Consider the following 21278-nt stretch of genomic DNA (forward strand, 5'->3'; position numbering starts at 1 on the left):
TCAACTCTCTCATATACACTTATTTTCTCACGAAATATCCCGTGAATATTGGAAACGATAAAATTCAAAGGACAGTACCAATATATATATATATATAAACCCTCGAGACGCGGACTTGAAACCGCAATCGAGCTCGAATAGATCTCGAATCCCGGCTAAGCCTGTGATAAGAAAATAGATAAGTTTCCGGTTGTAAACATAGATTGCGTAAAGAAGGATTTAGATCGATACAAAGTGAGAACTTTCTACTTGGTGGAAGAGATATGAAACATGGACGAACAACAATGCTTCCCTGTTACCACTGTACGTACGCTGTTGTGCACGGCGTATGTACGAAAATTGACAGATAATTTTGCACAAACGCGTTATGCACGCCCCACGGTTATGTATATCTACTCTCCTTATGTAAAAGTGAATGGGCACGAGAGGATGGTAAATGACGAGGCGTGCGCTGTATCACGAAGTTGTATTAAAGCGACGTGGAGCAAGAAGTTTCGCCTTCTGTTAAATGAAATGAGGTAGCGGGCGAGCTGGTACTCTATTTTCGAGCGAGTCATAGACGTAACTTGTTTACGAGAAATGTTTGGTAGTAAATGGTGCATGGAATTGACGCATTCAATGAAATCGAATCAGAAAAATGTTATGTTCGTTTTCTAATGGCCTGTTATCCTATTGAATTGGAATAGTAGAGATGAACGAAGAAATATATTTATTTTCTTCAATTTTTGATCATTTTCTATAAGTTCTATAAGGTCGTTGAATTGGTTAAGAGTTTGCTTAATGTTTTTCGATATTGAAAAATTAAGAATTGATGCAAATTCCCTCAGAAATGTTCGATGGAATTCATAACGATATAACGACGAAAAATATACCTATAAAAAAGAAATTTGTAATGAACGCTTCGTTTCCATTCTTGGAGCAATTATTTCTATTGATATCTTTGGTCCAGCTTCGGCTAGCTCAACTTGCGGCCAACCAACTTTTCACTTTAACCGCGCCCCGGAACATTATCTTTTATTAAATCTACTACGACGCTAACTCGTGTTAATAATGCAGGATTTATTCCAACTTTAGGAGTGCAAAATGCCCCAAGGAAGCATCCATTGGCAAGGGACGCAGAGAAGAGCCTGCGGTCCAGGAGCTCACTGGAATGTTCAGGTTGGTTTCAAACTTCCAAGTACAAAGTACCTTTAAAATTAATACACGTATCTCGCTAAGAATCTACTCGAATCTACTCATTTATTTTTAAATACACGAATCTCCCTATCTTTTATCCCTCTTTCATATTGAATTTGTATCATAATTTTAATAAAATTTCTATTTAAATTGTAAATTACATTTTTTAAACTTATATTACTGTTATTATTTATTATAATAATTTTGTATTTACGAGTAAATGAAAATAATTTTGGTCATATATTAAATAGAACAAAATACGTGCGATCATACATATTCAATTACAAATTTGCATAAGTAATCCTTTCTTTTTTTTTTTTTTTTTTTTTTGTTTAATAGAAATTCGTTCATTTTCTTTCGATCGATTATGTTTTGTTATAGATACATATTGCATATAAATAGAGCATGTATAGTAATAGACACGACTACATCTGCATAAATTGATCTAAAACTGAACTGTGTCAATATATTTTCTAAGAAAGAAAATATACTGAATAAAATAACATTAACATAAGACACGAAAGATTCGTTTTTTTTTTTAATTTTAAAAAAGAAATCATAAATAATATTTCTTGCGATATTATTTCCAAATCATTCCAATTCGACGTTTCTTCTCAAATTTTGAACCATTCTATTTTTTAATTATTTGTATAAAATTTTTGCGAATATCCACTTGTTATTTGCATTGATCAAATATTGGCCCGATTCGGTCCAATTCGAAACAAACAATGAGCATGAATAATCGATTTTCATTTTTCTGAGAGAGAAATAGAATATGCCTTTCACGAAAAAAATTATTATCCAAATAATCTTCATGTGTAATCTGGAAAGTGAAACACGAGTTCTCTTCTCACAGTACCCGCAAAGAGATGATATTATTCGCGAGTATGCGATATTGTTCAAGTGTATATGCAAACAGAAGCTCGGATGTGCATACAAACGCGACTGTTACATCTATATTTGCAATACGAGGAACAACACGTTAACGAGGAAATAATTTCGTGCAAATGAAAATCTAATTACGTTTCTTAATTACACCGAAGTTATATATTTTACTCGAATAATTTTAACCCACTTTTACATATCCGATAATTAGAAAGAAGCATGCTTCAAAATTTTATTAACTTTATATCAAAACTTCTTAATTTTATGCTACTTGGTATTTTTCTACAATTTTCTCCAATCTTTCTAAGCTGTAGCCTAGAATCAATTTATTATCTTTCTTAATTAATCGTAGATATTAATCGTTTAAAATTAGATCACTTAGTAGATTTCTTGTGGCAAGAAATATACTTTACAACACTAATTTGAAAAAAAAAAGAAAAAAAAAAAAAAAGAAATGATCACACAAATAGAAATATATTAAATATTATCATAAAACTTAAATAAATCCAAAAGTGATTGTACAAATTTTTGATGTATTATCAATCGTTTAATAATTATGATATATGAAGATAAATTAAACATTCGAATATGATGACATCGACATCGCATAAAGTGTCAAATCTGATTTCAACAGTCTAACTAAAGCTAACTAAAACGAAACGATGATAAAGCATCCATGACCAGCGAGACATCATCCAGGTTATTAACTGTTAACAAAAGCAATTAAATCGAATAGGTGGTGAGAGGCAAGGTGACAACACGATGCTTGTGGTACGCCTGCAAAGCTCTCGGAATTGGTCTGCTACTAATGCTTTTAGGAGCTTGCATGGCGACCATAGGTGAGTAGAACTCCGGGGACTAATCAATTTCCATTAACATTATTACTGTTACGATCTACTTGAGAATAACGTGAAAATAACTCAACAAATTGCGTTTAATATATCAAACACCTTTCGCTTTAAAACTACATAAATACGTAATTATTAACTCTTTCGTTACGACGAGAGTAATGCGTGTAAAAGCATTTGTTTTTTTTTTCCAAGTATCTAAGATATACAAGTAGAATTATATATACTTGTATATGTGTGTTCTGTATAATTAAAGAATATAAATCAGTTTTTTAATAGTAGCGAAAGGGTTAATATATTATGAGAGATATAATAGATGCATGATATTGATTAATGATTTGCTTTTTCCTCAATGCTTGTAACAATTTTATAATATCTATACAAATTTGCGACTTTATCAGCATGAATAGAAATAAATTATCAATTTCCAATCAAATCTAGTTCAATAGGGATTAATAATATTATTAATATAAATAGCATCTGAATTGAAACTATTATTACTCCGATGATCAAACATATATATTCGAATAATTTGATTCAACGATTGTAATAATCGTTGAATCATAACGTGCCTATTTTTTTTTCTCGGAATATCAAAGAATTTTATGTCTGCATATCATGTAGGATACTTCGCAGATCAGCTATCCGTGGCTCAAGAGATCAGAGGTAACCTAACAATAAGAGTGAAGAATGAATCACGTGGATTTCATCTGAATAACCTCAGTTATGCTGGTCCAATTGTAATGGGCGTGGGAGGTAATGGTAACATTTTATAGAATGTTTAGAATGATATTCTCCAATGATATTTCTCTATCCATTTTATAATAGTTAAAAATTACGTTATGACTATGGACTGTGTCATCGTTTCGATAGCAAAATTACTTTAAAGAAATTTACTATTTACAATGTATACATTAAATTAAAACTAACATTTCGAACATTGAATAAACGTAAATTCCAATAATACGTGGAAATATAAAATTTAACAAATGATCAAAGCAGTCGACATTTTGCAATGATAAAATTAAAAAGGAATATTAAAAAATTGAAAAATTGCGTCAATATTTTATAAAAGTTTCTAATGAATTGTTATATCTATATACATTCGTTAAAAAACGAAATAGAAAATATAATCGTACAACAGCACAAATATAATGAAATGAAATAGTGTATGGAAATATAACAAACAAAATAGAGTATCTATTGCTGAAAGTTTAACTTATTTAATAATAAAACAAAAAATGATATTTGATTTGTTGTCTGAAACAATGTACTACATATGTCATTTTTTTTTCTGGAAAAAAAAATGAAAAAATAAGTTTTGCCCCCAGAGAGATTTGAACTCTCGACCCCTGGTTTACAAGACCAGTGCTCTAACCCCTGAGCTATGGAGGCTCACGGTTAGGTACGTCTTGAAAATCGTACATAACGCCAAACATTCTTCTTACATATTCTTCGAAGAATTTTTAATTAAATATAAAAACTTTAAACTAAATCAATAATTATTTCTATTAATATAATATAATATAAGATAATTTTCATTAAAAATTGAAAAAATCAATAACAATTACTTAAATGCGTATATAATACGATTAAAACTCAAATTATGTTAATTTGAATTTAATAGAAAAAATTGCTATTATTAAATAGCAAATATATATTATAATATATACCAAAGAAAATATTACTGATATTATAAGGTATATATATTTAATAATTAAAATTAATTAATGATTTCCATTATAATACAACTTTACTTAATTTAATTTATTAATAAAATTATAATAATTAAAATATATTCCACACATTAAGATAATAATTTCATATCTCTTTTCATCTTGTCTGATAAAATGTTCAAAAACCTTTAGAGACCACTTAATCCGTCCATTATCAACGCTTTGTTCTCTGATCCGTTTCACGAATTGATTTTTTCAACACAAAAGGATAATTAAAAAGAACAAATTAACAGCATATTTCGCTTTAATTCGTGAAAATTCTTCGATTATCGCATTGATAATACTTTATCATTATTAATTTTAATTAGTTAAATTAATTATTAAGCAAAAGATTTTTGTGTAATTGATATTATGAAATATACATTCAATTATTTCTAGAATAATTAAAATATCTGACGTTATGTTACGAATTAATTACTTTCGTTGAACTGTACTTCAAAAAATATCGAAACTTTAATTAAATAAAAATACCAGATCTCATCTATTTACAATCCTATAATTTTCACAAAATGAACAATCAAAGTACATACTTTGAAAAGAAAGAAAAAAAGAGATTTTTGATAAATATCAAATATCAATTTATCAAAAAAGAAATTCCGATTTATAAATCACAATTATTGAAATTTTACGCTTTCTTTCCATGATCTCTAAATGAAAGTAACGTTAGGTTACTTAATAGGTTAAGTCGATGACCTGAAGTACTTGAACTTGTAACCCGTGATCCCTCGGTAATGCGATAAAATCCCACAGGATTTATCGTGGTGGCAGCCTGTGTAATGACTTTCGAGGCCCGTGACAACGCTGCCAAAGTGGTTCCGGCCCGTTTCCGTTTTAATCAAACGTCGACAATAAAAAATACGAGGAATCAACGGAACCGTAGATCCACGTCAAGTCAAACGACGAAATGGGATCATCAGTTAGGCGTGTTCAAAGTGAACAGAAGTCCGAGCCCAAGCATACACGAGGTTTCGAGGAAACAATTGACCGCGGAGTTCATGCAGTTTTCGAAAGAATTGAACGAGAAACAGGCTGGCCACTCGATTAAAAAGAGTCCCAGCGCGCCAACATTGATAGACAAAAAATCACCACGTAAAAGAACGTCAAAATACGCTGGATGCGCTTTATTAAATCCGGAATTATTGCAAAGACATGCCCTTTCCGTTGATAACCCGAGCTACAGTCCTCATCAGGTATTAGAAAGATAGAAAGGTAATAGGGGAGATCTGTACAAAATTGTGTTTTTATTTTTGCAAAAATTTTTCTTTAAAATTAATTAGAATTTTCGCTATAATAATTGTTGTTAAGGTGAATATTTTTATTTAACGGAATCGTTAAAAAATATATATGCTTCAAACTGAATTTGAGGCAAAATTTGATTCATCTCTACAATAAATTATTATTATGTTTTACTTAGTTTTAAATTGTTCTTTGAATCGATTTCAAACATGTACTATTCGAATATTTAATGCTTGAATATAAAAGTTTATGCGTTTATATACATGTACGTATCTCTTGGTATGCAGATAAGATAAGGCCCGTATGAACTGAAACCGGCATAAAACTCGTTTGAGTGTTCATAAATTGCTTTATGATTTTTTTACAATAAGAATTAAAAAGCAAAAGTTAACGAACGAGATAAACCTTGAAGATAAACAAAGAAAATAAATAAATTCTCAAAGAATAGATATAACATGTAGCACTTGTACAAATATTAAATATCACATGTTGGATAATTTTCCAATGTTGCTATTAATTTAGAAAACTGTCATCATATCGAAAATCAAAAAAAAGAATTTGTTACACATTCTACGTTACACTTTTATCGATTATTTTGTGCTAATTATGGAATCGCTTAATAAACGTAATTTTAATAAAATCATACTATTTTAATTACACGATTTTGTACAGATATTCCTCTACATCATTTGCCAATCACGTACACGTAATCAAAGTAATTTTCTGAATAGGTCAGCAGAGAAAGTTTGGATCAGCAAAAGATGGGAGGCAGCCAGGTTTCAATGGCGATGGATTTGCACATTCCTAATAAAGGTCCAGTTACGTTGAAAGTTAAAGATAGATCGGACACAGCGAGGCGTCATCAACTGCTTCGACAAACGAAAGTTGATTACGTCGAAGAAGTTGATGAAGCTGTTAAATCACCGACCGGTCGCGGTTACTCGCCTAAATTATCAGGTCAGTCGTGATTATGCGAAAATGTTATTCCCCCTGTAATGAATTTTTAACGAACTACGAATTATTCCCGTACAGGTGCCTATAGCAAATATCCAGACGATTTTGTACCGAGGAAAAGAAATTCGATAGATATAAAATTATTAGAGGAATTGACAGCGTCGAAAGATCTTACAAAAATATCACCTAGAGATTTTCGTAAAATCTCTTCGCCCAGCTTCCATAAAATGTCATTCGACAAAAGTGGAAGTGATCGTAGGATCGAGAGAAGCATGGGCCAACGTAAAGCCAGCCTTGAATTCAGGAAAAGTCCCGATTTTCGGAGAGGAGATTATAGGTAACGTTACGAATTATGCACGTTAAAAAAGTTTCAACAGAACTTACGATCGAAGATCTTCTTTTATCACGTTTTTAATTAAGAAAGAGTAATTTTTATAATTTTAAATTTGATTCTTTTGCAATTCGGGGGCAAATTAAATTTTTTTAAATTTAAATTTAACCATCTTTTACATAAAATATAAGATATATAATAATTCTTAATCTAATTTAAACTTTCACCCTTCTAAAAAATATTAACATTCTCTTAATATTAATTCTCATTATTCAAGATTATAATAATAACTGATAATTAAAAAGCGTAATTCGAAAGCGTAAATAAAAATGTTTGATAAATTTATCCCAGGAAATTGTCAGTGGACAGATTCAGTATCGATTGCGCTAAATATCTATCCGACGATGTGGAAATGAGATCAAGGGCGAGCAGCGGTGACAATCTGAGAAGACAACGGCAACCGAAACTGCATCACTCTAGATCGGATGACAATAAGAGGGCGTCGTTCGAAAGACACCAGAAAGACGCTCAATCGAGCCGATACTCTTTGAACACGCAAGCGGTCATCGAGAGCGGGGGATCAGAGGCGGAATTCAAGTATTTCACAGCAACGTCACTTGACACGGAAGAAAGTCGCGCTGACAATTCAGACGACAGCCACGCGATCGATATGGACGAACAGATAGCAACGAATGTGCCGTCCGACGGACCGACAGAAGCTGATGCCTTACTCGAGGAACCTGAATTAGAGAACGTGGCCGAAACCGACGTTGAGAGCTCGAGGGACGAGATGGACGAGACTGAAACGTACGATGAAGCTGTGTTAAGAACGAAAAATTTAATATCTAACGATCAGAAGAGACAGGGGAGGAATAATATTCGTAACGTGGATGAAAGATTGGATGATTTTGTGAAAAACAAAGAAACGATATTGTACATAAAAGAGCACGAAATTTAGAAGAAAGATTATCGATCATCATCTGATCGAACATGGAATATGATTAAAATAAAATAAAACGTGTATTGCGAATGATTGGAAAAAGAAGATTTTTGAAAAATGTTTGAATTTTCCACGTTAGGTACACGTTTAATAGAATATTGAGAAATTGATAAATTTATTGTATCCAAGTTGATACAGCCGCTTGTTGTTTGATAACGTATATTTGTTAAAAAAAAAAAAAAAAAAACTAAATATTTATAATATTCGACGTATAAAATTCAATGAACATTGCGCAAATTGTATAAAATAATGATCACGTTTAGAAAGGATAGATAGTTTGTTATGTGGCAGTTTGTTACGATTGCATTTTTACGTGGAATTTAAACGAAATTTGAAACAAATGTGATGGAACGAGTACGACAATTATTAAAATAATTCTTTTCGAGCGAATAATTGTTCTTATTAATAACATTCGCTCCGAATTTTGTATTATATTTTCTTTTTATAATTATTTTTTATTATATTTCGTATTACAATTATTTGAATAATTAAATTTATCTTCTCGATTAATATTGAATACAGTAACGCGATACATGCTCAATGATCTCAAAACGTTAATGTAGATAGAGTTAATATAGCTTATCGCGGATTGTATTTTGTTCCAAGACAATCATTTCGAAAGAAAATTACTTCCCTCACGAGAAAAAAACGTGATAAGTATAAAAAATTTGCCGCACTGATGACAAATAATAAATGTACATATCCTCTTATGTGATCCGTTGATCTGTACAAAATTAATAATATTTATAATGAAGATACATAGAAATTATGTTGGAATCACGAAACATATTTCTGCCGAAGATCACTATAGCCTTCTGCATGTGTATGAACAATTTCATCATTGTTTATGATGCAAAAAATAAAGCGAAGAGACGATCGCGAATTGATTCGCGCTGATTCATGCAATTATTTCAAACTTGGCGATGTATCAAAAGTTCTCTTTCGTTAAAAATATTTAACATAAACTACGCGAACGTAACATAAATTTTTAATAAACTTAAAATATCTTGAAAAAAAATTGAAACAATGCAAGAAAAAAAAAAAACGAACTATTTGCAATGATTCTTGAAATTTTACTAAAAGCATATTTTCCAGTTTTTAAAGCTTTCAATATATATCGTATTACCACTTTTTAATCCAAACTTATGCTATTAAATGACTGCTAAAAAGAAAATAACAGAATGTAATCAATGTTTTAAACAACATTTTTCTCGAAACAACTTTACCCATATGACGTGGTTCTTTCATATCATATCAAACATATATACAATCATTATACAATGTTGAAATATCTCTAATAATACATTTTACGAAAGTTCAGTAATTCGAAAGTAGAATTAACTGTCAAAAACTTTCTTATTCTATTGTTAAACCGTTTCACATAATTGAATAGGTATAAATTGTGGCCTATTTCATTATACCAGATGTCGAAATCGATCTTTCAGACAAAAAATACTTTTTTCTTAGATAATATAACGAGAACGAAAGAATCTATGGATTTTGTAAATATTCGAATCGAGTATAAAAAAAAAAAATAAAAAAAAAAGAAAAGAAATCTAGCAAAAAATGACAATCTATTTACGACGAGTGGTATGCGTTGTTTAAAAAAAAAATGAAAAAGTCAAATGATAATAAAAGAATCTATTTTTATATTTCTCCTACGATGATATGATGACTAAATTGATGAAATACGATTGAACGTATTAAATCATCGTAAGATGAAAATCACGTTCTTTTTAATTCTAGTTTAATTTATTTTTAGTACGAATAATACACATTTGAAATCAGTAAAGTTCTTCGTTTATTTTCGTTCGACATTTTGCACTAAAAATTGATAATGAAAAGATAAAATATTCAAAAATATTTTCTTGGCAAACGAAATAAAACGAAAAAAGACGAATTGCGTTTATTCAGAAAACAAAAATTGTTTGTTATTCGAGTTTGAATGGACCAATATTTAACAAAAAAAATATACGTATAAAAATGATAATTTAATGATAATATGTATTTGGAAGATTGCTTCTCTGGCTCGGTCTAATATTTCACGCCCAATTATGTATGTACATATGTATGATATATTTGAGAAATTATTTATTAAATAAGAAATAATAAGAATAATAAATTATGTACATACTTATTTTTAGAATTAATAAAATTTAAATTTTTTACTTCTACATTGTCACGAGATTCAAATATTGTTATCTTTCTTTATGATGAAACAAATTTTTTAATTCTTTTTCAATAAAATTATTAAAATACATTTAACAAAAACAAAATATTTGTGTTTTTTTTTCTAAACTTAAGTATGGACAAATATTAATAAATATTATCTTTTAAAATTTGATTTTATATATCTATATAATATAATCTTAATTATTGAAAATTATATGTATATTAAATATGAAAATGCTACATTAATTATTTACTCCGATATCGTGTAAATATATACGAAATATTTAATTAATAATTAACAAGAAAAACATAATCAAGCTGTGATGAAATTGTAAGTAAATAAAACTTACTAAATAGTAGTATGGATTACTTACTATCATAGTTAGTGCTGTGTATTTGAGGCAATATTTACAGATATAGAACAAGTTTAAAAAAAAATTACATACGATAAAATTATAAACGATTTAAAGATACTCATGAAATACACAATCAATGATAATTTCATCTATTTATTATTAAATAATTTAAAAACGCGTTTAAAAATCAATTTCTTAAAAATTGAATAATATATGGTAGTATTGATATGTATGATATTAAAATATATTTTAATATATATTTGTTAAAATTAAGAACTATTTTTTATTTTAATTAAAAAATATTTCTGATAAATCTAAAAAAAATTATCTCGATACCGTATGTATATAATATTATCTTCAAATGTCTTTATATTAAAATTAAATGAATGCAATAATATAATAAATTAAATATGCAATATACAAACAATATTTCATAAGTGTAATCTTTAAAAAAATATATTATTTTTCAAATTTATATTTGAATAATAATAAAAAGACATATCAAAAAAATCTTTGTTAGAATAATTGAATTTATCAAAAATTTGAATATATTTATATAAAATCATTCAAGTGTAATCAAGAGTATCTTTTGCAGCACTAACAATGTTCTTTGCTTAATATAAATAGTTTTGTTGTAATCCAATTGTATATTTAGCAAATGCGTTGAAATAAATGAATATCGCTGTAAGATTCAATGTAATCTTTGCATGCTGATTGTTGTAAAGTCTCAATAAAACAACTTTCAAATATTATTCATATGTGAAATATATTTTTTTGTATGAATTGTAAAAAGTAAAGATAAAAATTTGGGCGCGAAATATTTGTCTCATTTATACTTTCAGTTGATAAAAAGTACTGACTCACCGATTGCGGCGTCCTCTCTCTATGCTAGTAACTTTCGTCTTAACCTTTCTTAGTTCATCTCTGGTAAAAAGAATCCAACTAATCCAGCAATCGTTAATATGATTGATTTTTTTCATATTTTTCCAGCCTGTAATATATAAATGAATTAAATTAATATTAATATATATTTATATTTTCAATCTATATTAACAAAATTTCTAACTTATAATTATATTATATAAATCAAATAAAGATCAAAAAAAAATAAAATGTGCAAGTATAACATATAATTAATCATCAATAAAGAATTAAATAAATAAAAATTTAATTAGAATTCAAATTAATTTGAATTTTTATAGTTTTTTAAGCAATTAGTTAATCCACAAAAGAATTCTTAAATTCTTACATAATTAAAAAATTATATAATTGCACAATTATCATCCAATTATTAATACAATGCTACAATATATTAATTTTTATAAAACAATATAAAAATATGTCGGTAGAGTAGAGGCTGTATATTTCTACAATAGAATATTGAACACTAGGTGGCGGTTAGTATTCGCATGAGGGTATCGGTACAGGTGAGCGACGGCGGGAATTGAAGAAAGAGCGAGAGAGAACTTATCAAATTAATGGTTGAAAGCAAGATAGAGTTGGTGAGGGGCCACAGAACATCGTCGAAGTAATACCTTAGTTCGTTTGAGCAGTACACTGCTGGACGCCATACTCAGCACTTGTGATTTTTTACTGTTTAAAAAAAAAAAATATGCAGAATCTATGAATCTCGCATTCATTGTTATTAAAAGTGATTATTAAAAAAGTGCCAATAAATTTTGTCTTTAGTAATAATGTTTTGCCATCGGTAACAAAAATTTCTAAAGGATCAAGGAACAGAATGATGTCCGAACGGTTTCACAAGTAAGTTTCTTTTTATACAACAGACTTTATACATACCTTTCCGAATTTTCATATTTTTATTTTTCTATCAATACACATTTTTTATATTACAATCAGATATCTATTTAAGACCCAGAAAGTAGAGAAATGTCGAGGAACCAGGTTCTTGTCTCTGGTTAAAGTGAAAAAATGACATGCCTGGTTAACCATGAGAACGAAGTATGCACTTTGAAATCTTGATCACCGACTGCAATTCAATAGGAGATCAGTTAGAGAAATTCATTGTTTCATAATCAGCATAATATTATGATTCATAAGACTTATTAATTTTATATAAATATTTTTCTTTTTTCTAAGAATTATTTAAAAATGATAAAAAAAATAACTTTAATTATTGAATCTTTAAAATTACTATATTACTATTTACTAATAAAAATTAATAATATTTTTAAACTATCAATATTACATCAATTGATTTATTACATTATTCATGCAACTTCATCGATGCTAATGAAATTTTTTGTAATAACATTTAAAATAAATAATATAAACAACTGTTGAATAAAAAAATTCAAAAAAATTTTAAATATCTATTTACCTAAAAATGTACAATATTTATGATCCTGCACTATCTCATCGGTATATGTACATCACGCCGCGCGTGCGGAATTTATGCATGAGAACACCTTTGCTTTTATTTGATTCAGCACGAAGATTTATCACCCAATTCACTTCTACGAATACTAGGTATACATAGCACTTCTGAATATCATCTTTCACTGAAAAAATTCATTTAATTAAGAGATATAATAATTTATTTCAAGTAAAAATATTTATTTAATAAAATAAATCGTTATTTTAAACTTAATATAATATATAAATTGTTTTTTTATAATTTTATTAAAAATATCTTTAAAATTAATTTTAATTAATTAATTTTACTTTTCTTTTAAACTTAATTTTGTGAACTTTCATAATAATAATTATATAATAATAATAAAAATAATTTATATAATAATAATTATTGTAACTCGAAAAAGATAACAATTAAGAGATTTATTTAATATAGTGAAGATAAAGTATTTTTTTTTCTTATAACACTCACACTTTTATTTAAATAAAATAAATCCATGACGAACAAAAATGTCAAAAATAAAAAATTATAATATATATCTGATAAAAACTTTATATATACAATATTTTCTATACACAAATATAGACAATACACAAATTCTTTTACTATTTATTCATTTCTTATTTAGAATTTTCTTATAATTTTTTATAGGTATGTATATTTTAAATAAATCAATAATTAAATTTCTAAAAATCTGTAGAATAAAATATAATGAAGTAATCAAATATTTAAAAAAAATAAATAAAAAATATATATATATATATGTATAAATTTTGAACATTGCATGTGTGTAATATAAAATCTTGTATAAGACCTCTTAATTAGAGAAAAATTAATTAAAGGAAGAAAACTCGAATGAAAGAGAAAACTATAATGTAGTGTATCGTATTATTAATCCAGTACAAGATTTGAAGTTTAATTCAAAAATAAAACTAGAAAGTTATAAAAAAATATGATAACTAGTAATTAAATATCAATTTGTAAATACAATTGTTTTAAACAGAAAAATATATCTATAATAAAACTAATTATTTAAAAAATTAATAATATTTTAATGAAAGATAATTACTTTAATCTTTCAATTATATTGTGTCAAATTAATTTTATAACAATAAATACAGTTTAAAAAGATATATATAAAAATAAACTGTATATAATAATAATATTTTTAATTTTTTTCTTATTCTAAAATAATTTATAAAAAAAATTAAAAATATCATTAAATATTGAAGAAATATATATAACACATGTTAAATATTTAATATAATTAAAATATCTATATGTTAAAACAATATATATATATATATATATGATTGTATAGAGAGAAAAAAATCTTTTAGTAATATTTTGTATATGATTATTTGAATATAATTGTTTCCTCTATAGAGCTGCACGCGATGGCGCCTTAGACATCTTAAAAGAAACAACAAAAAAGGATTGTAACGCACGGGATGACGGAGGAATGACCCCTACATTATGGGCAGCCTTTGAAGGTCATATAGATGCTCTGAGACTGCTCGTCGCCAGAGGGTATGCTCGCAAAACTATTTACTTATAAACATATTCTAGAAACATGTATAGATATAATAGAATTTTCTACAAAAATATCCTTTTTACGTATTATAATTAATAATTGTGAAAAAATTTTTATTATTGTATAAATTTTATTTATTAATATATATGTTTGCATAAACTTACCATATTATTTACAATAACTCATAAATAATAAAATTCTTGATTACAACAATGTAACTTATATAATTCCACAATGAGGTTATTATTTTTTGGCGCCACTATATAACTTTTCTTATTTGAGTGCTTTCCGCGGTTAAAACACTTACGCATGCGCAGAATTTATAATTTTAATAAGCTTATTCACAATATATTCTATAATATATTCTACTTTAAAATAATAAAAATATAAATTTTTTGAAATTTACTTCTGTATTAAAAAAATTATTTAATTAAAATTAAATATTTTGATATTTAATTATAATGAATTTAATCTTACCGTATCATATTGTGAATTTAAAAATTTCTTTAAAATTTCTATGTTGAATTTTATAATATAATACTTAAATAAAAAGATTTTTTAAGAGAATTAGAATTTCATGCGAAAGTTAAAAAGTTTACACATATCTCTAGTTAACCTTGAAAGTCACATGTAAATTAAATACGAGGTCGTTGTGGTTAGTGAACACGAAAATTTTAACAATACTTCGTATGAATGACATTCACGAAACATTGAAAAAGTTACATTAATTAGTGTAACGTTGATTACTTTTAAAATATACCTAAGATTAGAACGTAGTTTCCTTTTTTTTTTAATTACGTATGCGTATTGTATATACGAGAATGTTCTATTAAAAGTTGACAGATGTGTGAAACCGGAAATATATGGTATAATCTGGCATCTATCGACCCTACAAACGGAAATTACGGCCAAGCGAGCACTGATGAAAAACAATCGAATACGAATGGAACAAAATGCAAAGGAACGGAATGAAATGAAACAAGGGAACGAGGAATTGTTATACCCATGTATATGCCTAACTGTAACTAATTATTTAAAATCATTTCTCAATTTTAAGGTTTTTTTAACAAAAATATTCACTTACCCATTTTAAAAATAAATTTTCGATAAAATTTTAGAAAAAACAAATACATTCACTTAGAAATAAAAGAAAAATAATCGATAATTTCGATCACTAACATGAACACAACCACTTTCCACCGTTATATTCGAAATACTACTGAAATGAATCCGAAAGTACTACTTTAGTCAAGATTAATATTTATAATTAGTTGCAAAAATATAATTTATAAAATATGAAAGAAATAAATGAAGATCACATTTTTAATATTAATCTTCAAGATAAAAATAAATATATGTGGAAAATATATTTTAAAATATAAATCATTAAAAAGTATTTAAATCATATGAATTATATATATATATATACTAAATTTAAATATTTTCAAATACGTTAAAAGAACAAAATTCAAAAATTTTAAATCTAATATAATATAAAATAATCGTGTTTCGTATTGTATTTTATTATTGTAATTTACTATTATTTGTGTTATTATGTATGGATAGTAAACGGTTTAATGTAGTATATCGCATAATAGAATAATATATAACAATAAATACATTGAATGAAATACCAGTAAAATTTTACTACTATTTGTTTCAATTTTAAATATAATTTATGTCGAATCATAGAAATTTTATAACTTTAATAATATAAATTATAAAATTTTATAATTTTATATATTTAATATATTATTTCATAAAATCAGTAATGATTCGTGAATAACTGACATAAGATCTGAAAGATAGCACGTGCCTATTGTAAATAAGATCATATGTCGTTCGACTGGCTTCAGTGTGGTCGACGAACGATAGAAATTCGATATAAGACCTGCTATCCTTCCGGAACTTTGTTCCGTTTGTATGACTTCGCGTGACAGGATATGATGGTACAAAACTCATTTATTTCATTATTTTCACAGGACAAATTACTTATAATTAAAATAAAATAAATATTTTTGAAAATATTTATTTTCAAAAATAACAAACAATTACAAAAACAAAAAATATTGTGTGTGTGTGTGCGTGCGTGCGTGCGTGTGTGTGTGTGTGTGCGTGCGTGCGTGCATATGGCGTGTATATACATATATATATACATCGTTAAAATTTAACAATAATTAAATACAAATATTGATTTTTCAAAGATATACTATAGTAAAATAATAAATTTTTTCAAAATTTTCGAAAGTAATACTAAGTATTACTATTCATTATAAAAAGAATCCATCCTATAATTTATTTTGCGTGAATATATGTATTAAATAGCAGATGTAGAATAATTTATGTTTTAACGATTTTTTTCGTAGGGGTGATCCCGACAAAACCGATTATTTTGGTAATACGGCCCTTCATCTGGCGGCAGCAAGGGGTCATGAATTTTGTGTCAAGTTTCTCGTGAAATTCGGTTGCAATATTTGGTCCTTAGACATCGATAGACATTCAGCTAGAGATTTAGCTGCTATAAATGGAAGAGAAATGACTCTTCAGTTTTTAGATCTTGCTCAAGCCGATCAAGAATTAAATAATCGCAAAAAAAGTCGTCTACTTCGAGAAAAAGCAGAAAAAGATGCTGAAAAAAGGTATTTATGGAATCATTAAATATTAAAAATTTATATCAACATTAATGTGATTTAACATTAATACAATTTTAATTTCTATAATTATGCACAAAACAGATTAAAAGAATATATGAAAAAACAAAAAATGGCAGAAATTCGAGCTGAAAAGGAACAAAAAAAATTATCAAAAGATCGAACAAAATTGGATTTAACTACGGTTAACGAATTCGGTATTCTACCTCACAAACATACTGTGTTGACCTTCAAAGGTCGAGTAAAACCTTCACCAACCTTTAGCGATATCGTCGGCACTACCACAAAGAAACATGGTAGTGCAGTATGTAAAAAAGCTTTAGCGAAAAAAGCCGTTGATGATTTTAAAGTAATAGAGGTGACTGAATATTTCAATATATATTTTTTTTATAGATTTAATTATATATTATATAATTAAGAAATGATTTTTAATGTTATCAATTTTAAAATCAAATTTATTAAAGCTTTTCTAAATATGAAAGTTAATGTCAAATAAAAATTTAATCTATTTCAATTTTTTCTATATTAATTATATAAAACATATTTAATAAAAAAAATAAATTTTCATATTTCTAATTAAATTATATATTTTTAGATTGAAGTAAATGGAAAAAAATCGATACGTAGCCTCACTGGACTTAGAAGAGATTCTGAAATAATGTATGTAGGGACTTATGAAACTCAAACTCAACAAATAGGAAAGAGAGGAAAAATTTCAGATGTTTGGGGTACATTAAGCAAAGCACAAAGTACTCCTGATCTCTTAGGTGATCGATCCTTCGATGATGATATAGAACAAGATAGAGAAAATGTAAATGATATAAAAGATAATGTCTTGTTACAAGAACCAGCGAGTATTTTCAATCGACCTGGTTTTGGATCAGTAGCATTTCGAAGAGCGGTAAGTTTATAATATACTTATACGCATGTAATAAAATTAAATAAAAAAGATCTATTATTTTAAATAAATTTAATTTTTTTTTAGAAAACTAACGCAATATTTTGTAAAATATTCTATAATAATATAACGGGACATTTTAATTAAATCACATTATAATTTATAAATATATAAAACTTCAATTGCGAAATGATTTTTAATAAATATTTGGACTTAATAATAAATATTCACAGAATTATAAAATATATTTCAATTTTATTTTTTTGGTTATTTTTATAATGAATAGTTGTAAATTTATGTTATATATTATTACATACATTTACAATACATTTTAAATAGTACAAAATTAAGAAAAAAAAATATTATTAATATATTTCAAGAATTTATTATTATTACAATAGATATTTACTGAAATAATAGTTTATAAAAATTATTGAAATGTCTCAAATATAATGATTTAAAATTTATTTAAAGCAGTTTATAGAAGACTGCTGTTTTAACTTTAGATAACTACTACTTTCGATAACCTGCCATTCTCGCAAATGGATGCACATGAACAAAACGGTAACTCTTGCGTGAATGGTTCCGTAAATGGATCTATAAATGGTCATAGAATCAATGGGCACAACGAAGAAATCAGTATAGGAAGTGCAGGTAGTTTAGCTCGTCGGCAAAGTATGTGGGATGATGATTTACTTTCAGGTAAATTTATCTTGTATAAATTAAATTTTATAATTTTATCAATACATGACATTTTTGTTTTAAATTTTTATTTTCAAATTTATATAAAAACAAATTAAATTTATAGAGGAAGAAACTGATGAAGAATGGACACCATTGCAAAGATTTTTAGTTGCCAACAATTTATCATCTATTCATCCGGTTTTAGAATCAGAACAAATTGATTTAGAAGCCTTGATGTTACTAACTGAAACTGACATCGCCATGCTTAAACTTCCACTTGGACCTAAAAGAAAATTAATGAATGCTATAGCTAACAGAAAAAGAGCATTAGATGCACCAGAAAATATTATTAAAGATAGCAGATTATAAAATTCAAAATAACGATAGAAGAACATTAATCTTATTTTCGAATATTTTAATCTTGTCTAATAACTTACCTAATTATATATATATATATATATATATATATATATATATATATATATATATATATATATATATATATATAATTATATATTCAAATGAATATATGAATATATGAATATATATATATATATATTCAAATACTAAATGTATATATCAATATATAAAAAGTCAACTAAAACATTTGAGTTTATTTATAGTCAATGTAAAATTTCATGTAATTATAACATATGTACAGTCATTTTAACTGTACGAATTTATAAATACAATAAGATTATATTACAATTTTTATTTTATTAAATTAACTAATTTCTAATTAAATCACAAGATGCATATGTCATTCTGTCATTTTTTTTTATAATATATATACTAAAATATTATAAAAAAAGTTCGTTTATTTTCAAGAGAAATATAGTTCTATATAAGCCATAAAAATATAAATTAATTCAATATACATTGAAATAACATATAAGTATTATATAAAATTATTTTATTATATTTTAATTTTTTTTTATGGTGCCTTAAATTATTATACATTATTAATTCATAATCACAGATATAGAAATATTGTTATCATAGATAACATTGAAAACTGTATTAATTTTATAATTAGTATCTTGCATAAATTTTCTAATTATGTATTCTCGTTTTTAATTTTTTCCATAATATCAAAATTAAATGTTAAAATTACTATATTAAATTAAATTATGTTAAAATTATTATATTGATTTACTTCAATTAATTATATTTATTGATAAATATTATATATATATTTATTGATAAATATTAAAAAATTAAGTAAGAAAAAATACAAAAATCTAAACTTTTTAAAGGTTTCACATATTGTTTATCTGTGATTATGGATGAAATTAATCAATGTAAATGGAAATGTAAATGCCAATATAATAGAATATATTTTTATAAATTATTTAGACAATAAGAAATAAGAGTAAGATAAAGAAATTAATTTTTTTCTTATTGATTATACAATGAATTTTATACAAAGTGTACAAATCGAATGCATAAAAATAAAACATGTAAATATCACAATGAATATCTAAAGCGATTTGTAAAATTTTTTTATACATGTTATGAAAAATATATAAATAATTTATATACAAAAGGTGATTACTGACGATATAACAATATTTTTTTCTTTGTAATTTTATTTGTAAATAATTATCTTACAAACAAGAGACGCAAAAATATACAAGCTTCTTATGTTCGCAAAAAATAACAGCACCATTTCTCGCCTTGCCGTGAGCATACATTTTCGTATCATATCACGGCTTTTCAGTGTTCATGCAAGTAGAATATGATGATACATTTTTTTGAAAAAAAGTACATCATGTTGCGATTAATGTGCATCAGAATAAAAAAAATGGCTCGTAGAAAATTTCTTGGTGCCCTGTGTTTGACACGTACGCGTCCCTATGCACCTGTATAATTAGCGTACGAACTACTATTACTGTGAAAAAGATATGATACAGAAGTGATTCCTCGCGATTTCACCTATCAAGGCTGAAGATTAATCGATTAATGAATAATAAATATTGATATTTGTTTAACTTATCTGATTATTCTAGACAACTATCAATTTATTAATATAAAAACGGATTAATTTATTTTTACTATTAATCGATTAATTTTAGCGCCCTATAAGCTACGTTTTCTATTTCTATACACAACAGTCGGTTTTGCATAATGGCAACATCATTGGAAACTTCTTTTGGCAGCAAGTACATATGAATTACACATTTCATTAAAGAAAGACGGAAGTCATCGATTGACAAAAAGATTATTAATAACACAAAATCTTAAATTTCATTATGAAAGACATACTATTCATATCTTTTCCTATTCGTTTACAATCTCAAAAAATTTACATACAAAAAATATTATTTTACAACTTTAAGTTATAAATAATACCAAACTTTAATAAAATCATTTATTTCTTTTTCAAGCTGTGCACAATATATTGCATGGACCGTATAAATAAAAAATATATTTTCAGTAT

The 21278-nt window shown here is 26.2% G+C and overlaps 2 protein-coding genes, 1 long non-coding RNA gene and 1 other non-coding gene across 8 annotated transcripts in view; 2 read left to right on the forward strand and 2 right to left on the reverse strand.

Moving 5' to 3' along the window:
- Positions 1-15526, reverse strand: part of LOC105736597 (uncharacterized) — a 252618-nt gene extending 237092 nt beyond the window's left edge. For 2 of the 4 annotated variants that reach the window (XR_015294243.1, XR_015294244.1), the window contains exons 1-4: positions 15366-15509; positions 13036-13216; positions 12495-12684; positions 11559-11685 (exon numbers count right to left, since the gene is read on the reverse strand). This is a non-coding gene — a long non-coding RNA (uncharacterized LOC105736597). Of the gene's footprint in view, positions 1-11558; positions 11686-11939; positions 12288-12494; positions 12685-13035; positions 13217-15365 lie in introns of those variants that run through there. The other 2 variants (XR_015294245.1, XR_015294246.1) reach the window with 2 other exon arrangements.
- LOC100864803 (uncharacterized) lies at positions 1083-8299 on the forward strand. Its single transcript, XM_086914585.1, has 7 exons — positions 1083-1158; positions 2798-2900; positions 3534-3665; positions 5396-5835; positions 6613-6838; positions 6914-7172; positions 7518-8299. The coding sequence occupies exons 1-7, from the start codon at positions 1084-1086 to the stop codon at positions 8122-8124; spliced, it is 1842 nt and encodes a 613-aa protein (XP_086770711.1). The 5' UTR covers position 1083; the 3' UTR covers positions 8125-8299.
- On the reverse strand, positions 4232-4304 carry TRNAT-UGU (transfer RNA threonine (anticodon UGU)). Its single transcript has one exon. It is a non-coding gene; the product is annotated as a tRNA-Thr (tRNA).
- Positions 12237-19442, forward strand: Sans (SAM_USH1G_HARP domain-containing protein Sans). Of its 2 annotated transcripts, XM_003697412.4 has the most exons (7): positions 12237-12458; positions 14458-14601; positions 16972-17244; positions 17341-17614; positions 17852-18157; positions 18661-18856; positions 18963-19442. In XM_003697412.4, the coding sequence occupies exons 1-7, from the start codon at positions 12436-12438 to the stop codon at positions 19205-19207; spliced, it is 1461 nt and encodes a 486-aa protein (XP_003697460.2). In that variant the 5' UTR covers positions 12237-12435; the 3' UTR covers positions 19208-19442. The 2 variants fall into 2 exon arrangements, with proteins under 2 accessions (XP_003697460.2, XP_086770712.1); XM_086914586.1 differs by lacking the exons at positions 12237-12458; positions 14458-14601 and adding an exon at positions 15483-15612 and having other exon boundaries at positions 18963-19290.
- The last annotated feature ends 1836 nt before the right edge of the window (positions 19443-21278 follow it).

The sequence above is a fragment of the Apis florea genome, unplaced genomic scaffold, assembly GCF_048593485.1.
Source record: "Apis florea isolate Af1SG1 unplaced genomic scaffold, ASM4859348v1 contig_3696_pilon, whole genome shotgun sequence".
Classification (NCBI taxonomy): domain Eukaryota; kingdom Metazoa; phylum Arthropoda; class Insecta; order Hymenoptera; family Apidae; genus Apis; species Apis florea.

What these genes read in the sequence shown, in the direction of transcription:
- LOC100864803 (XM_086914585.1), top strand. Translation starts at nt 1,084, where the DNA reads ATGCCCCAAGGAAGCATCCATTGGCAAGGGACGCAGAGAAGAGCCTGC. An exon ending in TTACTCGCCTAAATTATCAG is followed by an intron (nt 6,839 to 6,913) that starts GTCAGTCGTGAT and finishes ATTCCCGTACAG; the next exon opens with GTGCCTATAGCAAATATCCA. An exon ending in TTTCGGAGAGGAGATTATAG is followed by an intron (nt 7,173 to 7,517) that starts GTAACGTTACGA and finishes AATTTATCCCAG; the next exon opens with GAAATTGTCAGTGGACAGAT.
- Sans (XM_003697412.4), top strand. Translation starts at nt 12,436, where the DNA reads ATGATGTCCGAACGGTTTCACAA. An exon ending in ATGTCCGAACGGTTTCACAA is followed by an intron (nt 12,459 to 14,457) that starts GTAAGTTTCTTT and finishes TTTCCTCTATAG; the next exon opens with AGCTGCACGCGATGGCGCCT. An exon ending in GGATGATGATTTACTTTCAG is followed by an intron (nt 18,857 to 18,962) that starts GTAAATTTATCT and finishes TTAAATTTATAG; the next exon opens with AGGAAGAAACTGATGAAGAA.